The following is a 20,623-nucleotide window of genomic DNA, read 5'->3' on the forward strand; positions in this document are numbered from 1 at the left end:
TTCCTTAGGGCCCCATGAGGTCTAAGTCCGCCTCTGGGTTGAATATATTAAACATATCATGTGAATGCTGTCCCAGGGGGTAAATTTACTAAAAGTCTATTTTAATCGATTATAAATCGATCCAAATCAATCAACATCGATGTCGTGTTTCAGGTGCTCAATAGCATATTAAAAGTGTGATTTAACCTTTGAAACACAATATCAATGTTGATCAATATAGATTGATGTTTAGTAAATTTACCCCCAGATGTCTGATCATTTGGAAAAATATTTGTATCTACAAACAACACAACACAATCTTTGTACAATTATATTCTCTGTTTATTAAGTAAAAATCACTAAACTGTTTATTAGGTTTCAAAGTTACACATATTAAAGAAGCTGTATAATGTGAATAGATAGCACTTGTTTTCTCTTGAGATGGAATCGGTATGAGATGCCGGCGCTCGGGATCCCAGCTGTGGCAATCCCGAAACTGGCATCTCAAAAGGGCTAGCATACCGACACGTGTTGGTCAGTATGCTAACCCTCCCCCTCTCCCTACCCTAACCCTCCCTTTTTGGTGCCTAACCCTAACCCTCCCCCTAGTGCCTGACCCTAACCCCAAACTCTAACCCCCCGATATTTACCTTCGGTATCCCAACAATCAGGATGCCGGCACCGGGCTTCTGACTGGAGTCAGGATTTCGGTGCCGGTAATAGGAGAGCTGGTATCCAGACCTCATAGCCTATTGATATATGTACTACTTTTATTGGCTTCGGTATTGCATACCTCCCAACAAATTACCTTTTGAAATTAGGACCCCCGAAAAGGGGTGTGGCTTAGGAGTAGGGGCATACCCAGTCTCTTTTCCCCACACCAATTAGGTGATCCAGTGCTTTCCCAACCTATCCCCCGCCCATGGGGCACTGTAGCCTGTGGGGTGAGACAGCAGGAATGTGTCCAAAAAGCGGGACTGTCCCATTGAAATCTGGATGGTCGGGAGGTATGGTATGGTAAATTGAAAATATGTACCTCAATATGAATATACAGTATACAGCATGTGTGAATTACATCAATTAAAGGAAAATTTTTAAAGAAAATGTCATTTCTTTGACCACATATAACCATAACCACATCAGGGTCACCAGGTTTGGACAATGCCTATTTTTCCATTGCAAAGCACTGTTACTGTAGAATAGCCTGAGTCACTTACTTGTGTTTGCTCACAGGCTCAATGTTCCTCCTCTGAGTATTCTATGCAAAATAACAATATTGTTTAGATCAAATTAAAAAGGATGCACACAGTGTAATAATTATAGGTTATTATAATGGCCTGAACTTCATTTCCGTAATTTTATAGGAGTAATGATCTCCCTTCCCAGTTTTCCAAATAATTCCATCTGCGTAGCTGGCATGTGCCCCTCTCAGATACAGTCCATTCAGGTTGGAATTATGACAGCTTCCATACCACCAAGCTCCTTTAAACATGACCGCACAGTTGCTTGTATGTATATCATTTTTCCTGTCTTTCGTCGTGAAGGGACGGTTGTTATGATAGCTGAGAGAGTCACCTGCATGTAATAAAAGCAAGAAATATCAACACTTGTTATAGCTATACATTATAATAAGGACGTTGTGTATGTCTGTTTGTTCCAAGTTGGCACAAAGACTACAGAACCTACAGTATATTCATGGAAGCTGCATAATTTGTAGTAGAAACTCCTAGAAATTCAAAAAACCTGCACTTTGTTTAATCTCGGTCTATGAAGTTAAAGCTGAGCAATAACAAAAACAAAATATATTGACCTGATCAATGCAAGAGATAGGTGTGGTCCCATGCACGCGGCAGGTAAGGGGTGGGGGGAGAGGTGCTTTAGGCCCATGGTCACTTGAATAGGATAGGCTACATAGCAGTCTGTGCACAGGGCACACAGTGACATTGGTGTGAGTGGTGGGTGAATAGGATAGGCTACATTGCAGTCTGTGCACAGGGCACACAGTGACATTGATGTGAATGGTGGGTGAATAAGATAAGCTACATAGCAGTCTGTGCACAGGACACACAGTGACATTGATGTGAGTGGTGGGTGAATAGGATAGGCTACATAGCAGTCTGTGCATAGGGCACACAGTGACATTGGTGTGAGTGGTGGGTGAATAGGATAGGTTACATAGCAGTCTGTGCACAGGGCACACAGTGACATTAGTGTGAGTGGTGGGTGAATAGGATAGGCTACATAGCAGTCTGTGCACAGGGCACACAGTGACATTGATGTGAGTGGTGGGTGAATAGGATAGGTTACATAGCAGTCTGTGCACAGGGCACACAGTGACATTGGTGTGAGTGGTGGGTGAATAGGATAGGCTACATAGCAGTCTGTGCACAGGGCACACAGTGACATTGATGTGAGTGATTGATGAATAGGATAGGCTACATAGCAGTCTGTGCACAGGGCACACAGTGACATTGGTGTGAGTGCTGCGTGAATAGGATAGGTTACATAGCAGTCTGGGGACAGGGCACACAGTGACATTGGTGTGAGTGGTGGGTGAATAGGATAGGCTACATTGCAGTCTGTGCACAGGGCACACAGTGACATTGATGTGAATGGTGGGTGAATAAGATAGGCTACATAGCAGTCTGTGCACAGGACACACAGTGACATTGATGTGAGTGGTGGGTGAATAGGATAGGCTACATAGCAGTCTGTGCATAGGGCACACAGTGACATTGGTGTGAGTGGTGGGTGAATAGGATAGGTTACATAGCAGTCTGTGCACAGGGCACACAGTGACATTAGTGTGAGTGGTGGGTGAATAGGATAGGCTACATAGCAGTCTGTGCACAGGGCACACAGTGACATTGATGTGAGTGGTGGGTGAATAGGATAGGTTACATAGCAGTCTGTGCACAGGGCACACAGTGACATTGGTGTGAGTGGTGGGTGAATAGGATAGGCTACATAGCAGTCTGTGCACAGGGCACACAGTGACATTGATGTGAGTGATTGATGAATAGGATAGGCTACATAGCAGTCTGTGCACAGGGCACACAGTGACATTGGTGTGAGTGCTGCGTGAATAGGATAGGTTACATAGCAGTCTGGGGACAGGGCACACAGTGACATTGGTGTGAGTGGTGGGTGAATAGGAGGCTACATAGCAGTCTGTGCACAGGGCACACAGTGACATTGATGTGAGAGGTGGGTGAATAGGATAGGCTACATAGCAGTCTGTGCACAGGGCACACAGTGACATTGGTGTGAGTGGTGGGTGAATAGGATAGGCTACATAGCAGTCTGTGCACAGGGCAAACAGTGACATTGGTGTGAGTGCTGGGTGAATAGGAGAGGTTACATAGCAGTCTGTGAACAGGGCACACAGTGACATTGGTGTGAGTGGTGGGTGAATAGAATAGGCTACATAGCAGTCTGTGCACAGGGCACACAGTGACATTGATGTGAGTGCTGGGTGAATAGAATAGGCTACATAGCACTCTGTGCACAGGGCACACAGTGACACTGGTGTGAGTGGTGGGTGAATAGAATAGGCTACATAGCAGTCTGTGCACAGGGTACACAGTGACATTGGTGTGAGTGATGGGTGAATAGGATAGGCTACATAGAAGTCTGTGCACAGGGCACACAGTGACATTGATGTGAGTGCTGGGTGAATAGGATAGGCTACATAGCAGTCTGTGCACAGGGCACACAGTGACATTAGTGTGAGTGGTGGGTGAATAGGATAGGATACATAGCAGTCTGTGCACAGGCCACACAGTGACATTGGTGTGAGTGGTGGATGAATAGGATAGGTCACGCATGCCCACCAAGAGCCCCGACCGGCTTGCGAGAAGGGATCCTTTCGGATCCCTCCACCCATGTCCAGCTCCTTCCGGACGTCGGGGCTCTTGTGCGCATGCATGACCAGTAGGTCACGCATGTGCACCACCGTCACTGCTCCGACAGGAGCAGTGAACAGAGTCACTGCTCCGAAAAGGAGCAGTGAAGCCGCTCGCAGGGGGCAGCTGATTTCACATCAGCTGCCACCGCGCCGGAGCAATGATGAATTGCTCCGGTGGCCGCCTGTGAATTAGGGTGTTAATTATCGGGGATAATTAACATCATGAATAGGCCCCTTAATGTTTACAAAAGTAGGAGAAAATGTTCATTTTTCACCCACTTCTGTAGAAATTAAGGGATGATGTATAGACCCCTCATTCAGGGAGTGGACTCTACTATACACCTTGGGGCTGATTCTAAATTGGGAGCAAAACAAAATGAGCATGTAATTTTGCACATGGAACAAACCATGTAGTAATGCAAGGGGTGCAAACACATTTCTTGTTTTTGCATGCAGGGTAAATGCTGCTATTACATGTAGCCAGAGGAGTAGCGTGTAGCCAGGGTGCCCGGAGCCGTGCTGCTATGGTGTCACCCCCCCATCAAGTGTTCCAGGGAGGAGGTGGGTCCACATGGGATTAAAGTAGGGGTGAGCGGGTTCGGATTTCTGAAATCCGAACCCCCCCGAGCCCCCACAATCCGAGGCAGATCCGAGTCAGGCTCGACTTTTCCCGCCTGACTCGGATCTGAAATCGAGACAAAACGTCATCATCCCGCCTTCCGGGTCTCGCGGGTTTTGGATCCTGTATAAGGTACCCGCGTCGGCGCCATTTTCTCACTCGGCTGTGGACAGTGAAGAGGGAGGGTGGGAGTTAGGGCTGGCTGGGCTGTGTAGTGTAGTGTAGTGCAGTGTAGTGTTGTGCTGTGCTGCGCTGTGCTGCTGTTGTCCATAAGGACTGTGTCCACTCCTCCAAAGTCCATAGGGGCTGGCTGTGTTGTGCTGTGCTGATGTTGTCCATAGGGGCTGTGTCCACTCCTCCAAAGTCCATAGGGGCTGGCTGTGTTGTGCTGTGCTGCTGTTGTCCATAGGTGCTGTGTCCACTCCTCCAAAGTCCATAGGGGCTGGCTGGACTGTGTTGTGCAGTGAGTTGTCCATAGGGGCTGTGTCCACTCCAAAGTCCTGTGCAGAGTCCCAGTCCTAAAGGGGTGCTGTAGTGTTGTCCAGGGGTTGCTCTGTCCATCAGGGGTGCTCCCCCCAAGTGGAAAAAAAAATAAAATATTTTCTGTGTTTGTGAATTGTGTGTGCAGTAGCCGCACGTGCATCAACAAAGTAGTGCCAAGCGTGCGCCTGTGTCATAAGTAAAGGGCCGGCTGGCTTGTCCGTTAAAGGATGCTGTAACCCCCAAAGTACACTCCAAACAAAATAAAAAAATATTTTCTGTGTTTGTGAATTGTGTGCGCAGTAGCCGCACGTGCATCAACAAAGTAGTGCCAAGCGTGCACCTGTGTCCCATAAATAAAGGGCCGGCTGGATTGACCACTAAAGGGTGCTGTAACCCCCAAAGGGCACTCCAAACAAAATAAAAAAATTTTTTCTGTGTTTGTGAATTGTGTGCACTGTGGCTGCACGTTCATCAACGAAGGAGCAGCGCCAAGCGTGCGCCTGTGTCCCATAAGTAAAAGGCAGACAGGCTTGTCTGTTAAATGGTGCTGTAACCCCCAAAGGGCACTCCAAACAAAATAAAAAAATATATATTTTTGTGTTTGTGAATTGTGTGCGCAGTAGCCGCAAGTGCATCAACAAAGTAGTGCCAAGCATGCACCTGTGTCCCATAAATAAAGGGCCAGCTGGATTGACCGCTAAAGGGTGCTGTAATCCCCAAAGGGCACTCCAAACAAAATAAAAAAATTTTTTCTGTGTTTGTGAATTGTGTGCACTGTGGCTGCACGTTCATCAACGAAGGAGCAGCGCCAAGCGTGCGCCTGTGTCCCATAAGTAAAAGGCAGACTGGCTTGTCTGTTAAAGGGTGCTGTAACCCCCAAAGGGCACTCCAAACAAAATAAAAAAATATATTTTTTTGTGTTTGTAAATTGTGTGCGCAGTAGCCGCAAGTGCATCAACAAAGTAGTGCCAAGCGTGCGCCTGTGTCCCATAAATAAAGGGCCGGCTGGATTGACCGCTAAAGGGTGCTGTAACCCCCAAAGGGCACTCCTAACAAAATAAAACATTTTTTTCTCTGTTTGTGAATTGTGTGCACTGTGGGTGCACGTGCATCAACAAAGGAGCAGCGCCAAGCGTGCGCCTGTGTCCCATAAGTAAAGGGCCGGTTGGCTCATTTCTTAAAGGGTGGTGTAACGCACAAAGTGCACTAGTTTCCAACAAAAATAAAAAATTATTTTCTGTGTTTGTGTGCGCCTTAGCCGCACGTATATATCAATATAACATAAATGGAGGACCAAACTTTCTCCGATAAAAAAAAAATAGGGAAAGATCAAGAACCACTTCCTCCTAGTGCTGAAGCTGCTGCCACTAGTCATGACATAGACGATAACATGCCATCAACATCGTCTGCCAAGGCCGATGCCCAATGTCATAGTAGAGGGCACATACAATCCCAAATGACAAAGTTCAGGAAAATGACCTTGAAAAAAACATTTAAATCATCTGAAGAGAAACGTAAACTTGCCAATATGCCATTTACGACACGGAGTGGCAAGGAATGGCTAAGGTCTTTCCCTATGTTCATGACTAGTGGTTCAGCTTCACATGACGATGGAAGCCCTCCTCCCACTAAAAAAATCAAACGAGTTAAGCTGGCAAAAGCACAGCGAAGAACTGTGCGTTCTAAGAAGATATCACAAATCCCCAAGGAGAGTCCAAGTGTGGTGGTGGTTGCGATGCCTGACCTTCCCAGCACTGGACGGGAAGAGGTGGCTCTTTCCACCATTTGCACGCCCCCTGCAAGTGCTGAAAGGAGCACCCACAGTCCACTTGCTGATATGCAAATTGAAGATGTCACTGTTGAAGTACAACAGGATGAGGATACTGGTGTAGCTGGCGCTGAGGAGGAAGTTGGCGAGGAGGATTCTGATGGTGATGTGGTTTGTTTAAATCAGGCTCCGGGGGAGACAGTTGTTGTCTGTGGGATGAAAAAGCCCATCATGGTCATGCCTGGGCAGAAGACCAAACATTCCACCTCTTTGATCTGGCAATATTTCTATCCAAATCCAGACAACAACTTGCCATATGTACCATATGTAAAGGTGGAATAAGTAGGGGTAGGAACGTTAACCACCTAGGAACATCCTCCCTTATACGGCACCTGCAGCGCGTTCATAAAAAGTTACTGTTAAGTTCAGAAACTTTGGCTAAGACCGTAAGAAGTCCAGGGACACCTAAATCCTGTTGTCCTGTTGTATCCAAGCGCCTGCAAACCACACCGTCAACTCCCTCCTCGTCAATTTCCTCCTTAGTCAGGATCGGAAGTAGTCCTGCAGGCCATGTCACTTGCATGACTGACTCTCCTATCCGGGATTCCTCCGGAGGATCCTGCATTGCTACGCCTCCTGCTGCCGCTGCTGCTTTTGCTGCTACTGGGAGTCGTTCATCATCCCAGAGAGGAAGTAGGAACACCACTACTTTTACTAAACAATTGACCCTCCAACAGTCCTTAGCGAGGAGGATGAAGTACGACAGCAGTCATCCTGAAGCAAAACGTATAACTGAGGCCTTGACTGCTATGTTGGTGTTAGACGTGCGTCCGGTATCCTCCATTAGTGCAGTGGGATTTAGACAATTGATGGAGGTAGTGTGTCCCCGGTTCCAAATCCCGTCTAGATTCCACTTCACTAGGCAGGCAATACCGAGACTGTACAGAAACGTCAGAAAAAGTGTCCTCAGTGTCCTGAAAAATGCGGTTGTACCCAATGTCCACTTAACCACGGACATGTGGACAAGTGGAACAGGGCAGACTAAGGAATATATGACTGTGACAGCCCACTGGGTAGATGTATCACCTTACGCAGCAACAGCAGCAGCGTCACCAGTAGCAGCATCTCAGAAACGCCAGCTCGTTCCAAGGCAGGCTATGCTGTGTATCACCGGGTTCAATAAGAGGCACACCGCCGACAACCTCTTAGAGAAACTGAGGGAAATCATCGCCCATTGGCTTACCCCACTTAGACTCTCCTGGGGATTTGTGATATCTGACAACGCCACCAATATTGTGCGGGCATTACATCTGGGCAAATTCCAGCATGTCCCATGTTTTGCTCACACAATAAACTTGGTGGTGCAGAATTTTCTGAAAAGCGACAGGGGCGTGCAGGAGACGCTTTGGGTGGCCCGAAAAATTTCTGGCCACTTTTGCCATTCAGCGACTGCGTGCCGAAGACTGGAGCACCAGCAAACACTCTTGAACCTGCCCCGCCATCACCTGAAGCAAGAGGTTGTGACGCGGTGGAACTCAACCCTCTATATGCTTCAGAGGATGGAGGAGCAGCAAAAGGCCATTCAAGCCTATACATCCACCTATGACATAGGCAAAGGAGGGGGTATGCACCTGACTCAAGCGCAGTGGAGAATGATTTCCGTGTTGTGCAAGGTTCTCCAGCCCTTCGAACTTGCCACACATGAAGTCAGTTCAGACACTGCCAGCTTGAGTCAGGTCATTCCCCTCATCAGGCTTTTGCAGAAGCAGCTGGAGAAAGTGAAGGAGTAGCTAAGACGGAGCGATTCCGCTCGGCATGTGGGACTTGTGGATGAAGCCCTTCATTTGCTTTGCCAGGATTCCAGGGTGGTCAATCTGTTGAAATCAGACCACTACATTTTGGCCACCGTGCTCTATCCTAGGTTTAAAGCCTATGTGGTGTCTCTCTTTCCGGCCGGCACAAGCCTGCAGAGGTGCAAAGACCTGCTGGTGAAAACACTGTCAGCTGAAGCAGAACGTGACACGTCAACAGCTCCTTCTTCATTTTCTCCCGCAACTGGGGCTGCCAGAAAAAACTTAGGTATCCTAAGCAACCCGCTGGCGGTGATGCAGGGCAGGCAGGACCAAGTTTGGACATCTGGTCCGGACTGAAGGACCTGGCAACAATTTCTGACATGTCTACTGTCACTACATATGATACTGTCACCATTGACAGAATGGTGGAGGATTACATCGGTGACAGCATCCAAGTAGGCATGTCAGCCAGTCCGTACATGTACTGGCAGGAAAAAGAGGCAATTTGAAGGCCCCTGTACAAACTGGCTCTATTTTACCTGAGTTGCCCCCCCTCCAGTGTGTACTCCGAAAGAGTGTTTAGTGCAGCCGGGAACCTTGTCAGCGAAAGGCGTAGGAGGTTGCTTCCACAAAATGTGGAGAAGATGTTGTTCATAAAAATGAATTATCAACTCTTCCAGGGAGACCAGCCTCCAGAACGTACAGAGGGACCTGTGGTGGTGGATTCCAGTGGGAACGAGTTAATACTCTGTGAGGACAACACTGAAGAGGGTGAGGAATCGGTGGATGAGGAGGATGAGGACGACATCTTGCCTCCGTAGAGCCAGTTTGTGCAGGGACAGATTAATTGCCTGCTTGTTTTGTGGGGGCCCAAACGAACCAATCATTTCAGCCACAGTTGTGTGGCAGACCCTGGCGCTGAAATGATTGCTTTGTTAAAGTGTGCATGTCCTGTTTATACAACATAAGGGTGGGTGGGAGGGCCCAAGGACAATTCCATCTTGCACCTCTTTTTTTTCTTTTTATTATGTACTGTTTGGGGCCTAGTTTTTCAAACTGCCATCCTGTCTGCCACTGCAGTATCACTCCTAGATGGGTCACGTGTTTGTGCCGCCCACTCGTGTCGCTTAGCATAGTCATCCAGCTACCTTGGTGCAACCTTTTGGACATAAAAACACTATTGTGAGGTGTGAGGTGTTCAGAATAGACTGGAAATGAGTGGAAATTCAGGTTATTGAGGTTAATAATAGCATAGGAGCAGAAAAACCAACACATTCTGTGATTTTAGCTGTTTTTATGCTTTTTTTAAAAAAAATACAGATCCAAAACACAAAACCCAGAACCCAAAACACGGAAGGGTGGTTTTGGCAAAACCAATCCAAATCCAAAACACGAAGAAAGATCCAGATCCAAAACCAAACACAAAACACGAAAAGTGACCGGTGCACACCCCTAGATTAAAGTAAAGAGAAGTAAAAATAGAGATTAGGGGCAGCATCAAAGTTGGGCATGGAGGGCTAAATATATTCCAACTTCTTCCACCTGTCTCTCCATCCTCCTGCCCCAGCTTTCCAGCCTCCTTCCATATCACTCCTGTAGTAGTACCCCTTTTGCAGGGTCCTCTGTAGTAATGCCCATATGCATTGCCCCCTGTAGTTGTGCACATATGCAATGCCCCTGTAGCAGTGCCCATATGCAGTGCCTCCTGTAGTGGTGCCCATATGCAGTGCCCCAGTAGTTGTGCCCCTGTAGTTGTGCCCCTTAAAGTAGTGCCCCTGTAGTTCTGCCCCTCAAAGTAGTGCCCTGTAGTTCTGCCCCTCAAAGTTCTGCCCCTTAAAGTAGTGCCCCTTTAGTACTGCCCCTTAAAATAGTGCCCCTGTAGTTGTGCCCCTTAAGTAGTGTCCCTGTAGTTGGGCCCCATACAGTAGTGCCCTGTAGTTGTGCCCCTTAAAGTATTGCCCCCCTGTAGTTCTGTCCCATAAAGTAGTGCCCCCCCCATAGTTCTATCCCTTACAGTAGTGCCCCCCCATAGTTCTGTCCCTTAAAGTAGTGCCCCCCCGTAGTTCTATCCCTTAAAGTAGTGCTCCCCATAGTTCTGTCCCTTAAAGTAGTGCCCCCTCCCGTAGTTCTGTCCCTGAATGTAGTGCACCCCCCTTCCCCTGTACTTACCTGATCCATCGCGGCCATCATCCGGGCTGTCATTCCAGCTGCCATGCTGACTGGATCTAACTAGAACCAGCAGGCGCAGGTGCACAGGTTCCTGAGCGTGCGGGTGATGTCATGACATCACCCGCGCACTGCATCACTGGGAACGTTGGCCTCTGAAGTGATCGGAGGATTCCTTAGAATCCGATCACTTCAGAGGCCAGCGTGCTCAGTCATACAGTAGTGGTGAAGCAACGGCCCCCGGCGGCTGTTAGCTTAGACAACTGCCGGGTAGAAGCCAGTAGGTACATTGTGTGGCGCCTCCGGACACCTTCGGCGCCTGGAGCTTGCGCTCCACTGCAACCGCCCTCCCTACGCCCCTGCATGTAGCCCACAAATGCTGGACAACTTAATTTTTATACTGCAATATAGATTTGAGTTTGGTCACACCCCTCACAAATCTATATCTCTCTGCACATTATACACCTGCCCCACCTGCAGTGCAGCATGGTGTTACCAAGTTTGCACAGTTACTTGTTCTTTTTTACTTTCCTCCCAACCCTGGATCAGGCCTCATTGTATCACCCTGTAACGTGAGTACTGGCATCTTTTCACAGAAAAAAAGCACTGGTGATATCACTCACGATTATATTTTGACCCTGGAGGCTTGTCTCCTTTGGTAGTTAGGTGAATATCCTATTTAATGCACCCATGCTTTTATGCTGGGTACATACTTGTCGATATATCACTCATTCTATCGACTAACGATATATCACGAGTGCATCGGAGGGTGTGTACACTCGATATGTCTGTGAACAACGTTGCAGCACAGCCGAAGACTATATATCTGAAATATATAGGGGTGAATCTGTATGTGTGTATAGGCGACCCTTACACTTGCTGCAGGGACCGCCGACACTGACATCACAACAGGGTGGGGCAAATTTAAATGCCCGCCCAGTTGTGATGTCAGGCCTGACATCTGAAGTGGACGATTGGTAAGAGTATATAGCTTACCAGTCGACTGATCTGATGGCGGATCGATTTGCTGACCACTGCTTTACAAAACCATAACTACAGTTTTTGGTGCCCTGTACCAGAGAGAGCAATGGCAACCCCCCCCCCATATTTTAAATAGAGACATAAGACGCACATGATAAAGGGCCATAGCTTCATGGGGAAGGGTCAGGGAAGAGATAGGGAAGGCCAGGAGATGCTGGGGATAAAAGAAGAGAAAGCTACAAGAATGATAATAAACAGGAAAATTGTCAGGGCCAAACAGTGCCCCCTGCCCTGCGGTGCCCTGTGCCATGGCCAGGGCCGGACTGGGACTAAAACTAGACCCTGGCATTTAAAGAGCACACAGGCCCACCTCGCGTCAGCATCTGTCTCTTACAAATGTAATTAATATTAGAACAACAGGCAAGTACACATCATTCTCTATTAAAATACATACAACAGAGCACATCCTGCACGGGAGTCAAACATTTGGTATTGTGTTGGTTCTGTTAAGTTGTGCAGACACCTATAGATATATCTGTCCAATTCATGTGGTGGGACAGAAAATCTGGGCATGTATGGGAGCAAATAACAATAGAAATTTGATGCTGGAAAATGGACCAGATTTTCTTTCCCACCAGACAGATTGGACAGATATCTATAGGTAAAGCTGGCACTTCACTTGTGTAGGTCATACACAAAGAAAGGGGAAGGCATTTTCCCAAGCGATAGTTTAGCAGTTGTAGAAGATTAGGACTTTTTTAGGGCAGGGGTGCTGAATGCAGAGGACACTTCTGTGCACACCAAAGCAGAGCCACAACTACACATTTTAACAAAAGAGCGTTTGTGCCGCCAACCATAGGGGAAGCAGGGAGAGCGCGTGCCAGGCGTTAGGAGCAGTGTTAGGAGACAGAGTGAAAAGTGATGTCTGTGAAAAGGTGCCAGCCAATCAGCTCCCAACTGTCATTTTTCAAACACAGCCTGTGAGATGACAGTTGGGAGCTGATTGGCTGGCACTTATCACAGACTTATCATTTTCCACTCGGTCTCCTAACACTGCTTAGTAACTAGACCCCTCTGTCATCTCCAAACACTACTGTGCCCACCAATCACATCCTTTTAGGCATGAACCAGGTCTTATTAGGGTTACGAGCACCAGACTAGTAAATTTTGTACTGGAGCCTGTAGTGAGGCATAACTTGAAAAGCTGAGGCGCAGGCAAATAGAATGGGTTTTCATTTATATGGGATATAAACAGGGCCGGTGCTAGACGTCTAGGCACCCTATGCAAAACTTCTGCATGAGGCCTTCCCTTCCCCTTTTTCTGAGCGAGCGTCCGCAAATAGCGTCCGGCTCTGAATCAGGCCCTGTGTGCACTGGAACTGAGGGCCTGATTCAGAGCCGGACGCTATTTGCGCTCGCTCGTTCAGAAAAAGGGGCTGGCTAGTTAAATTGAGCGCTCGCTCTTTGCGGTCTGTTGACGCCTCTATGTCTGAGCGAGCGAACGAAACATGAGCTCGCTATTTTGTAAAGACTCCCCTTGGCCGCTCGCATCATACGTCATCTCTGCTATTTATTAGATTAATCGAGTACATCGAAAGGCGTATGAACTGCTCGCTATTCTTGTGGTAGCATTTTCCTACCGCAATCATGTGAGCAGTTCAGACTAAAAGACAACCAAGTGACGTGGTCGATGACGCTGCTTTGTTAATTATGCACACCCTTAAAACGCCGGTTTTGACCGTTTGGCACGCCTGTGTTCGGATCTCCACTCCCCGTTTTCAAGCACCTTCCCCTGTTACCACCCACAAGCACCTCATTCTGTCACTCAAATTAGCAGGCATTCGCTATTTTGCGAGCACACGATTTCCGACCGCACTGACTGGTTGGTGCATGCGCATTACAACCCATACGCATGCGCAGATGTGCGAACATCGCTCGGAGCAAACGAGCGGCCGCTTACGAGCGGCTCTGAATCAGGCCCAGAGCCTACACAAATGCACAATACATAGTCATAGGAAAGTCTTTTTCCGCTTGCGGCTGAAGGGGTGTAACTGGGGGTAACTAAGCATTTGCAAGTAAGCAAGATTTAGTGAAGACGTGTGGACGAAGTAGCAGGCTATGCTGAGCTGGGCGTATGTATTTTCAGATGCATCTTTTAAAACCAGGGTTAGGGCTGTTGCATGTGCACCAACAATGATGGCGTCTATGAAGCCAATTGTCTGTAAAAGGTAGTGCGATCACCTACATGCGTACAACTCATCATACCGGTGATTATTTGCATTTAGCTCCAATGCATACAGCATACAGTACTTACCTACTCTCCCAGAAGTTGCGGGAGAATCTCCAATTTTTGGTTAGCCCCCTTCACCTCTAAAAGAGTGAAGTGGGCAGGATGGGGAGATAATTGCCAGGAATCGCGGCTCCCTTTATGGAGGGGGCGGTGCTAAACCATACTTGCCTACTTTTGAAAAAGCATTTCAGGGAGATTGTGAAGCAGCACCTTTGAGCGCGGCGGTAAAGTGGGCGTGTACTGCTACATCTGAGAGACGTGTCATAAAATTGATTTACAGCCACATGTAAGTGAGCCCCAAAGCAGTTAGTAAGATCTACTTGTTGATGAAGACACACTGATACTTCTCAGAAAATACATGTAACCATAGGGATCATTGTGCCTTATAACCAATGCAGGGAAATTATACTAATGATCCCATTTGAATGTATATATCTCTGTTTTTTCTTTTATATAACAATGTCATAATTGGGGTAAGGTGAAATGAGGGAGATTGCTAGACTCTTCAGGGACACAGGGAGATTGCTGCTATTTCAGGGAGTCTCCCTGACAATGAGGGAGAGTTGGCAAGTATGTGCTAAACGATGAGTAAACGCATAATTTGACCCTGCTTTTCCTCTCCGTCCCGCGATTTGCGGCAGTTTGCTGTGACAGGGTGGGGCCTAATGACATAGTGGCTTCTCCCAGAGAGGAGACTTAAAAAGTCAGCAAGTATGACATACAATGTGGGTGCAATTACATCTGCTCATGGGACCTGTGATCATATACATCTGTATGGGGGAAAGTACTTTTTTCTTCCTGCCTTTAGGAATCTTCTGGGTATTAGGTCTCAGGAAAAAATACATCCCAAATCTTTACATATAAATTGAGTAAAGACACTTACCTGCACTGCCTCCACTAAAAGCTCCAATGCTCAGCTTATAATTGTCTTCTTCTCCTAACAAGGCGAAGGAAGCATAAGCTGCAAAACTATAGTTGTCTTCATAATCGGTCAGGTCAATTCGAAGCTCATGGGTTCCTGAAGGGTTAAACACATACAAATGAAAACATGGCTGCTATATAGGACACTGGAGGATAATTAAGATGACACTCTCCCTTTAGACAATTAAACAACCTAGCTGTTGTGGAATTACATGTTCTGTCATGCAGTGTCAACAGAAAGCTGTAACACCCAGAATTTAGTGCTGTTTTTCTATGAAAAAGGGCCGCTATTCACCTAAAGCAGGGATGGAGAACCTCTTTTCTGCCGAGAGCCATTTTAATATATATATATATATATATATATATATATATTAGGGGTGTGCACCGGCCACTTTTCGTGTTTTGTGTTTTGGTTTTGGATCTGGATCTTTCTTCGTGTTTTGGATCTGGATTGGTTTTGCCAAAACCACCCTTCCGTGTTTTGGGTTCTGGGTTTTGTGTTTTGGATCTGTATTTTTTTGAAAAAAAGCATAAAAACAGCTAAAATCACAGAATTTGTAGGTTTTTCTGCTCCTATGCTATTATTAACCTCAATAACCTTAATTTCCACTCATTTCCAGTCTATTCTGAACACCTCACACCTCACAATAGTGTTTTTATGTCCAAAAGGTTGCACCGAGGTAGCTGGATGACTATGCTAAGCGACACGAGTGGGCGGCACAAACACGTGACCCATCTAGGAGTGACACTGCAGTGGCAGGCAGGATGGCAGTTAGAAAAACTAGGCCCCAAACTGTACATAATGCAAAGAAAAAAAGAGGTGCAAGATGGAATTGTCCTTGGGCCCTCCCACCCACCCTTATGTTGTATAAACAGGACATGCACACTTTAACAAATCAATCATTTCAGCGCCAGGGTCTGCCACACAACTGTGGCTGAAATGATTGGTTCGTTTGGGCCCCCACAAAACAAGCTGGCAATTAATGTGTCCCTGCACAAACTGGCTCTACGGAGGCAAGATGTCATCCTCATCCTCCTCATCCACCGATTCCTCACCCTCTTCAGTGTGTACATCCTCATCCTCACAAAGTATTAACTCGTCCCCACTTGAATCCACCACCACAGGTCCCTCTGTACCTTCTGGAGGCTGGTCTCCCTGGAAGAGCTGATAATTCATTTTGATGAACATCATCTTCTCCACATTCTGTGGAAGCAACCTCCTACGCCTTTCGCTGACAAGGTTCCCGGCTGCACTAAACACTCTTTCGGAGTACACACTGGAGGGGGGGCAACTCAGGTAAAATAGAGCCAGTTTGTACAGGGGCCTCCAAATTGCCTCTTTTTCCTGCCAGTACAGGTATGGACTGTCTGACATGCCTACTTGGATGCTGTCACCGATGTAATCCTCCACCATTCTGTCAATGGTGACAGTATCATATGCAGTGACAGTAGACATGTCAGAAATTGTTGCCAGGTCCTTCAGTCCGGACCAGATGTCCAAACTTGGTCCTGCCTGCCCTGCATCACCGCCAGCGGGTTGCTTAGGATACCTAAGTTTTTTCCTGGCAGCCCCAGTTGCGGGAGAAAATGAAGAAGGAGCCGTTGACGTGTCACGTTCCGCTTCAGCTGACAGTGTGTTCACCAGCAGGTCTTTGCACCTCTGCAGGCTTGTGTCGGCCGGAAAGAGAGACACCACATAGGCTTTAAACCTAGGATCGAGCACGGTGGCCAAAATGTAGTGGTCTGATTTCAACAGATTGACCACCCTGGAATCCTGGCAAAGCGAATGAAGGGCTTCATCCACAAGTCCCACATGCCGAGCGGAATCGCTCCGTCTTAGCTCCTCCTTCACTTTCTCCAGCTGCTTCTGCAAAAGCCTGATGAGGGGAATGACCTGACTCAAGCTGGCAGTGTCTGAACTGACTTCACGTGTGGCAAGTTCGAAGGGCTGAAGAACCTTGCACAACACGGAAATCATTCTCCACTGCGCTTGAGTCAGGTGCATACCCCCTCCTTTGCCTATGTCATAGGTGGATGTATAGGCTTGTATGGCCTTTTGCTGCTCCTCCATCCTCTGAAGCATATAGAGGGTTGAGTTCCACCGCGTCACAACCTCTTGCTTCAGGTGATGGCGGGGCAGGTTCAAGAGTGTTTGCTGGCGCTCCAGTCTTCGGCACGCAGTCGCTGAATGGCGAAAGTGGCCAGAAATTTTTCGGGCCACCCAAAGCGTCTCCTGCACGCCCCTGTCGCTTTTCAGAAAATTCTGCACCACCAAGTTTATTGTGTGAGCAAAACATGGGACGTGCTGGAATTTGCCCAGATGTAATGCCCGCACAATATTGGTGGCGTTGTCAGATATCACAAATCCCCAGGAGAGTCTAAGTGGGGTAAGCCACTGGGCGATGATTTCCCTCAGTTTCTCTAAGAGGTTGTCGGCGGTGTGCCTCTTACTGAAACCGGTGATACACAGCGTAGCCTGCCTTGTAACGAGCTGGCGTTTCTGAGATGCTGCTACTGGTGACGCTGCTGCTGTTGCTGCGTAAGGTGATACATCTACCCAGTGGGCTGTCACAGTCATATAGTCCTTAGTCTGCCCTGTTCCACTTGTCCACATGTCCGTGGTTAAGTGGACATTGTGTACAACGGCATTTTTCAGGACACTGAGGACACTTTTTCTGACGTTTCTGTACAGTCTCGGTATCGCCTGCCTAGTGAAGTGGAATCTAGACGGGATTTGGAACCGGGGACACACTACCTCCATCAATTGTCTAAATCCCACTGCACTAATGGCGGATACCGGACGCACGTCTAACACCAACATAGCAGTCAAGGCCTCAGTTATACGTTTTGCTTCAGGATGACTGCTGTCGTACTTCATCCTCCTCGCTAAGGACTGTTGGAGGGTCAATTGTTTAGTAAAAGTAGTGGTGTTCCTACTTCCTCTCTGGGATGATGAACGACTCCCAGCAGCAGCAGCAACAGCAGCAGCGGCAGCAGTAGGCGTAGCAATGCAGGATCCTCCGGAGGAATCCCGGATAGGAGAGTCAGTCATGCCAGTGATATGGCCTGCAGGACTACTTCCGATCCTGACTAAGGAGGAAATTGACGAGGAGGGAGTTGACGGTGTGGTTTGCAGGCGCTTGGATACAACAGGACAACGGGATTTAGGTGTCCCTGGACTGCTTACGGTCTGAGCCAAAGTTTCTGAACTTGACAGTAACTTTTTATGAACGCGCTGCAGGTGCCGTATAAGGGAGGATGTTCCTAGGTGGTTGACGTCCCTACCCCTACTTATTTCACCTTTACATATGGTACATATGGCAAGACAGTTGTTGTCCGGATTTGGATAGAAATATTGCCAGACCAAAGAGGTGGAATGTTTGGTCTTCTGCCCAGGCATGACCGTGATGGGCTTTTTCATCCCACGGACAACAACTGTCTCCCCCGGAGCCTGATTTAAACAAACCACATCACCATCAGAATCCTCCTCGCCAACTTCCTCCTCAGCGCCAGCTACACCAGTATCCTCATCCTGTTGTACTTCAACAGTGACATCTTCAATTTGCATATCAGCAAGTGGACTGTGGGTGCTCCTTTCAGCACTTGCAGGGGGCGTGCAAATGGTGGAAAGAGCCACCTCTTCCCGTCCAGTGCTGGGAAGGTCAGGCATCGCAACCACCACCACACTTGGACTCTCTTTGGGGATTTGTGATATCTTCTTAGAAAGCACAGTTCTTCGCTGTGCTTTTGCCAGCTTAACTCTTTTGATTTTTTTAGTGGGAGGAGTGCTTCCATCGTCATGTGAAGCTGAACCACTAGTCATGAACATACTAGGGATCGACCTTAGCCGTTCCTTGCCACTCCGTGTCGTAAATGGCATATTGGCAAGTTTACGTTTCTCTTCAGCTGATTTAAATGTCTTTTTCAAGGTCATTTTCCTGAACTTTGACATTTGGGATTGTATGTGCCCTCTACTATGACATTGGGCATCGGCCTTGGCAGACGACGTTGATGGCATGTTATCGTCTATGTCATGACTAGTGGCAGCAGCTTCAGCACTAGGAGGAAGTGGTTCTTGATCTTTCTCTATTTTATTTTTATCGGAGAAAGTTTGGTCCTCCATTTATGTTATATCGATTTGATATATACGTGCGGCTAAACACAGAAAATAAATTTTTTTTTGGTTCGGACTGGAGTGTACTTTGTGGGTTACAGCACCCTTTAACGGTCAAGCCAGCCGGCCCTTTACTTATGACACAGGCGCACTCTTGGCACTACTTTGTTGATGCACGTGCGGCTACTGCGCACACAATTCACAAACACAGAAAATAATTTTTTTTTGGTTTGGACTGGAGTGTACTTTCGGGGGTTACAGCACCCTTTAACGGTCAAGCCAGCCGGCCCTTTACTTATGACACAGGCGCACGCTTGGCACTACTTTGTTGATGCACGTGCGGCTACTGCGCACACAATTCACAAACACAGAAAATAATTTTTTTTTAGGTTTGGACTGGAGTGTACTTTCGGGGGTTACAGCACCCTTAACGGTCAAGCCAGCCGGCCCTTTACTTATGACACAGGCGCACGCTTGGCACTACTTTGTTGATGCACGTGCGGCTACTGCGCACACAATTCACAAACACAGAAAATAATTTTTTTTTTGGTTTGGACTGGAGTGTACTTTCGGGGGTTACAGCACCCTTAACGGTCAAGCCAGCCGGCCCTTTACTTATGACACAGGCGCACGCTTGGCACTACTTTGTCGATGCACGTGCGGCTACTGCGCACACAATTCACAAACACAGAAAATAATTTTTTTTTTGGTTTGGACTGGAGTGTACTTTCGGGGGTTACAGCACCCTTAACGGTCAAGCCAGCCGGCCCTTTACTTATGACACAGGCGAACGCTTGACACTACTTTGTTGATGCACGTGCGGCTACTGCGCACACAATTCACAAACACAGAAAATAATTTTTTTTTGGTTTGGACTGGAGTGTACTTTCAGGGGTTACAGCACCCTTTAACGGTCAAGCCAGCCGGCCCTTTACTTATGACACAGGGGCACTCTTGGCACTACTTTGTTGATGCACGTGCGGCTACTGCGCACACAATTCACAAACACAGAAAATAATTTTTTTTTAGGTTTGGACTGGAGTGTACTTTCGGGGGTTACAGCACCCTTAACGGTCAAGCCAGCCGGCCCTTTACTTATGACACAGGCGCACGCTTGGCACTACTTTGTTGATGCACGTGCGGCTACTGCGCACACAATTAACAAACACAGAAAATAATTTTTTTTTGGTTTGGACTGGAGTGTACTTTCGGGGGTTACAGCACCCTTTAACGGTCAAGCCAGCCGGCCCTTTACTTATGACACAGGCGCACGCTTGGCACTACTTTGTTGATGCACGTGCGGCTACTGCGCACACAATTCACAAACACAGAAAATAATTTTTTTTTAGGTTTGGACTGGAGTGTACTTTCGGGGGTTACAGCACCCTTAACGGTCAAGCCAGCCGGCCCTTTACTTATGACACAGGCGCACGCTTGGCACTACTTTGTTGATGCACGTGCGGCTACTGCGCACACAATTCACAAACACAGAAAATAATTTTTTTTTTGGTTTAGACTGGAGTGTACTTTCGGGGGTTACAGCACCCTTAACGGTCAAGCCAGCCGGCCCTTTACTTATGACACAGGCGCACGCTTGGCATT

The 20,623-nt window shown here is 47.5% G+C and overlaps 1 protein-coding gene across 1 annotated transcript in view; it reads right to left on the minus strand.

Moving 5' to 3' along the window:
• Positions 1-547: 547 nt before the first annotated feature.
• LOC148517434 (ficolin-2-like) overlaps positions 548-20,623 on the minus strand; it is a 56,341-nt gene continuing 36,265 nt past the window's right edge. Inside the window, exons 8-9 of the mRNA XM_088478706.1 lie at positions 14,870-15,004; positions 548-1,554 (exon numbers count right to left, since the gene is read on the minus strand). Of these exons, the coding sequence (XP_088334832.1) occupies positions 1,307-1,554; positions 14,870-15,004 (383 nt within the window). The 3' untranslated portion in view covers positions 548-1,306. The remainder of the gene's footprint in view (positions 1,555-14,869; positions 15,005-20,623) is intronic.

This window comes from Taudactylus pleione, unplaced genomic scaffold (assembly GCF_031769625.1).
Source record: "Taudactylus pleione unplaced genomic scaffold, aTauple2 ptg000217l, whole genome shotgun sequence".
NCBI classification, from domain to species: domain Eukaryota; kingdom Metazoa; phylum Chordata; class Amphibia; order Anura; family Myobatrachidae; genus Taudactylus; species Taudactylus pleione.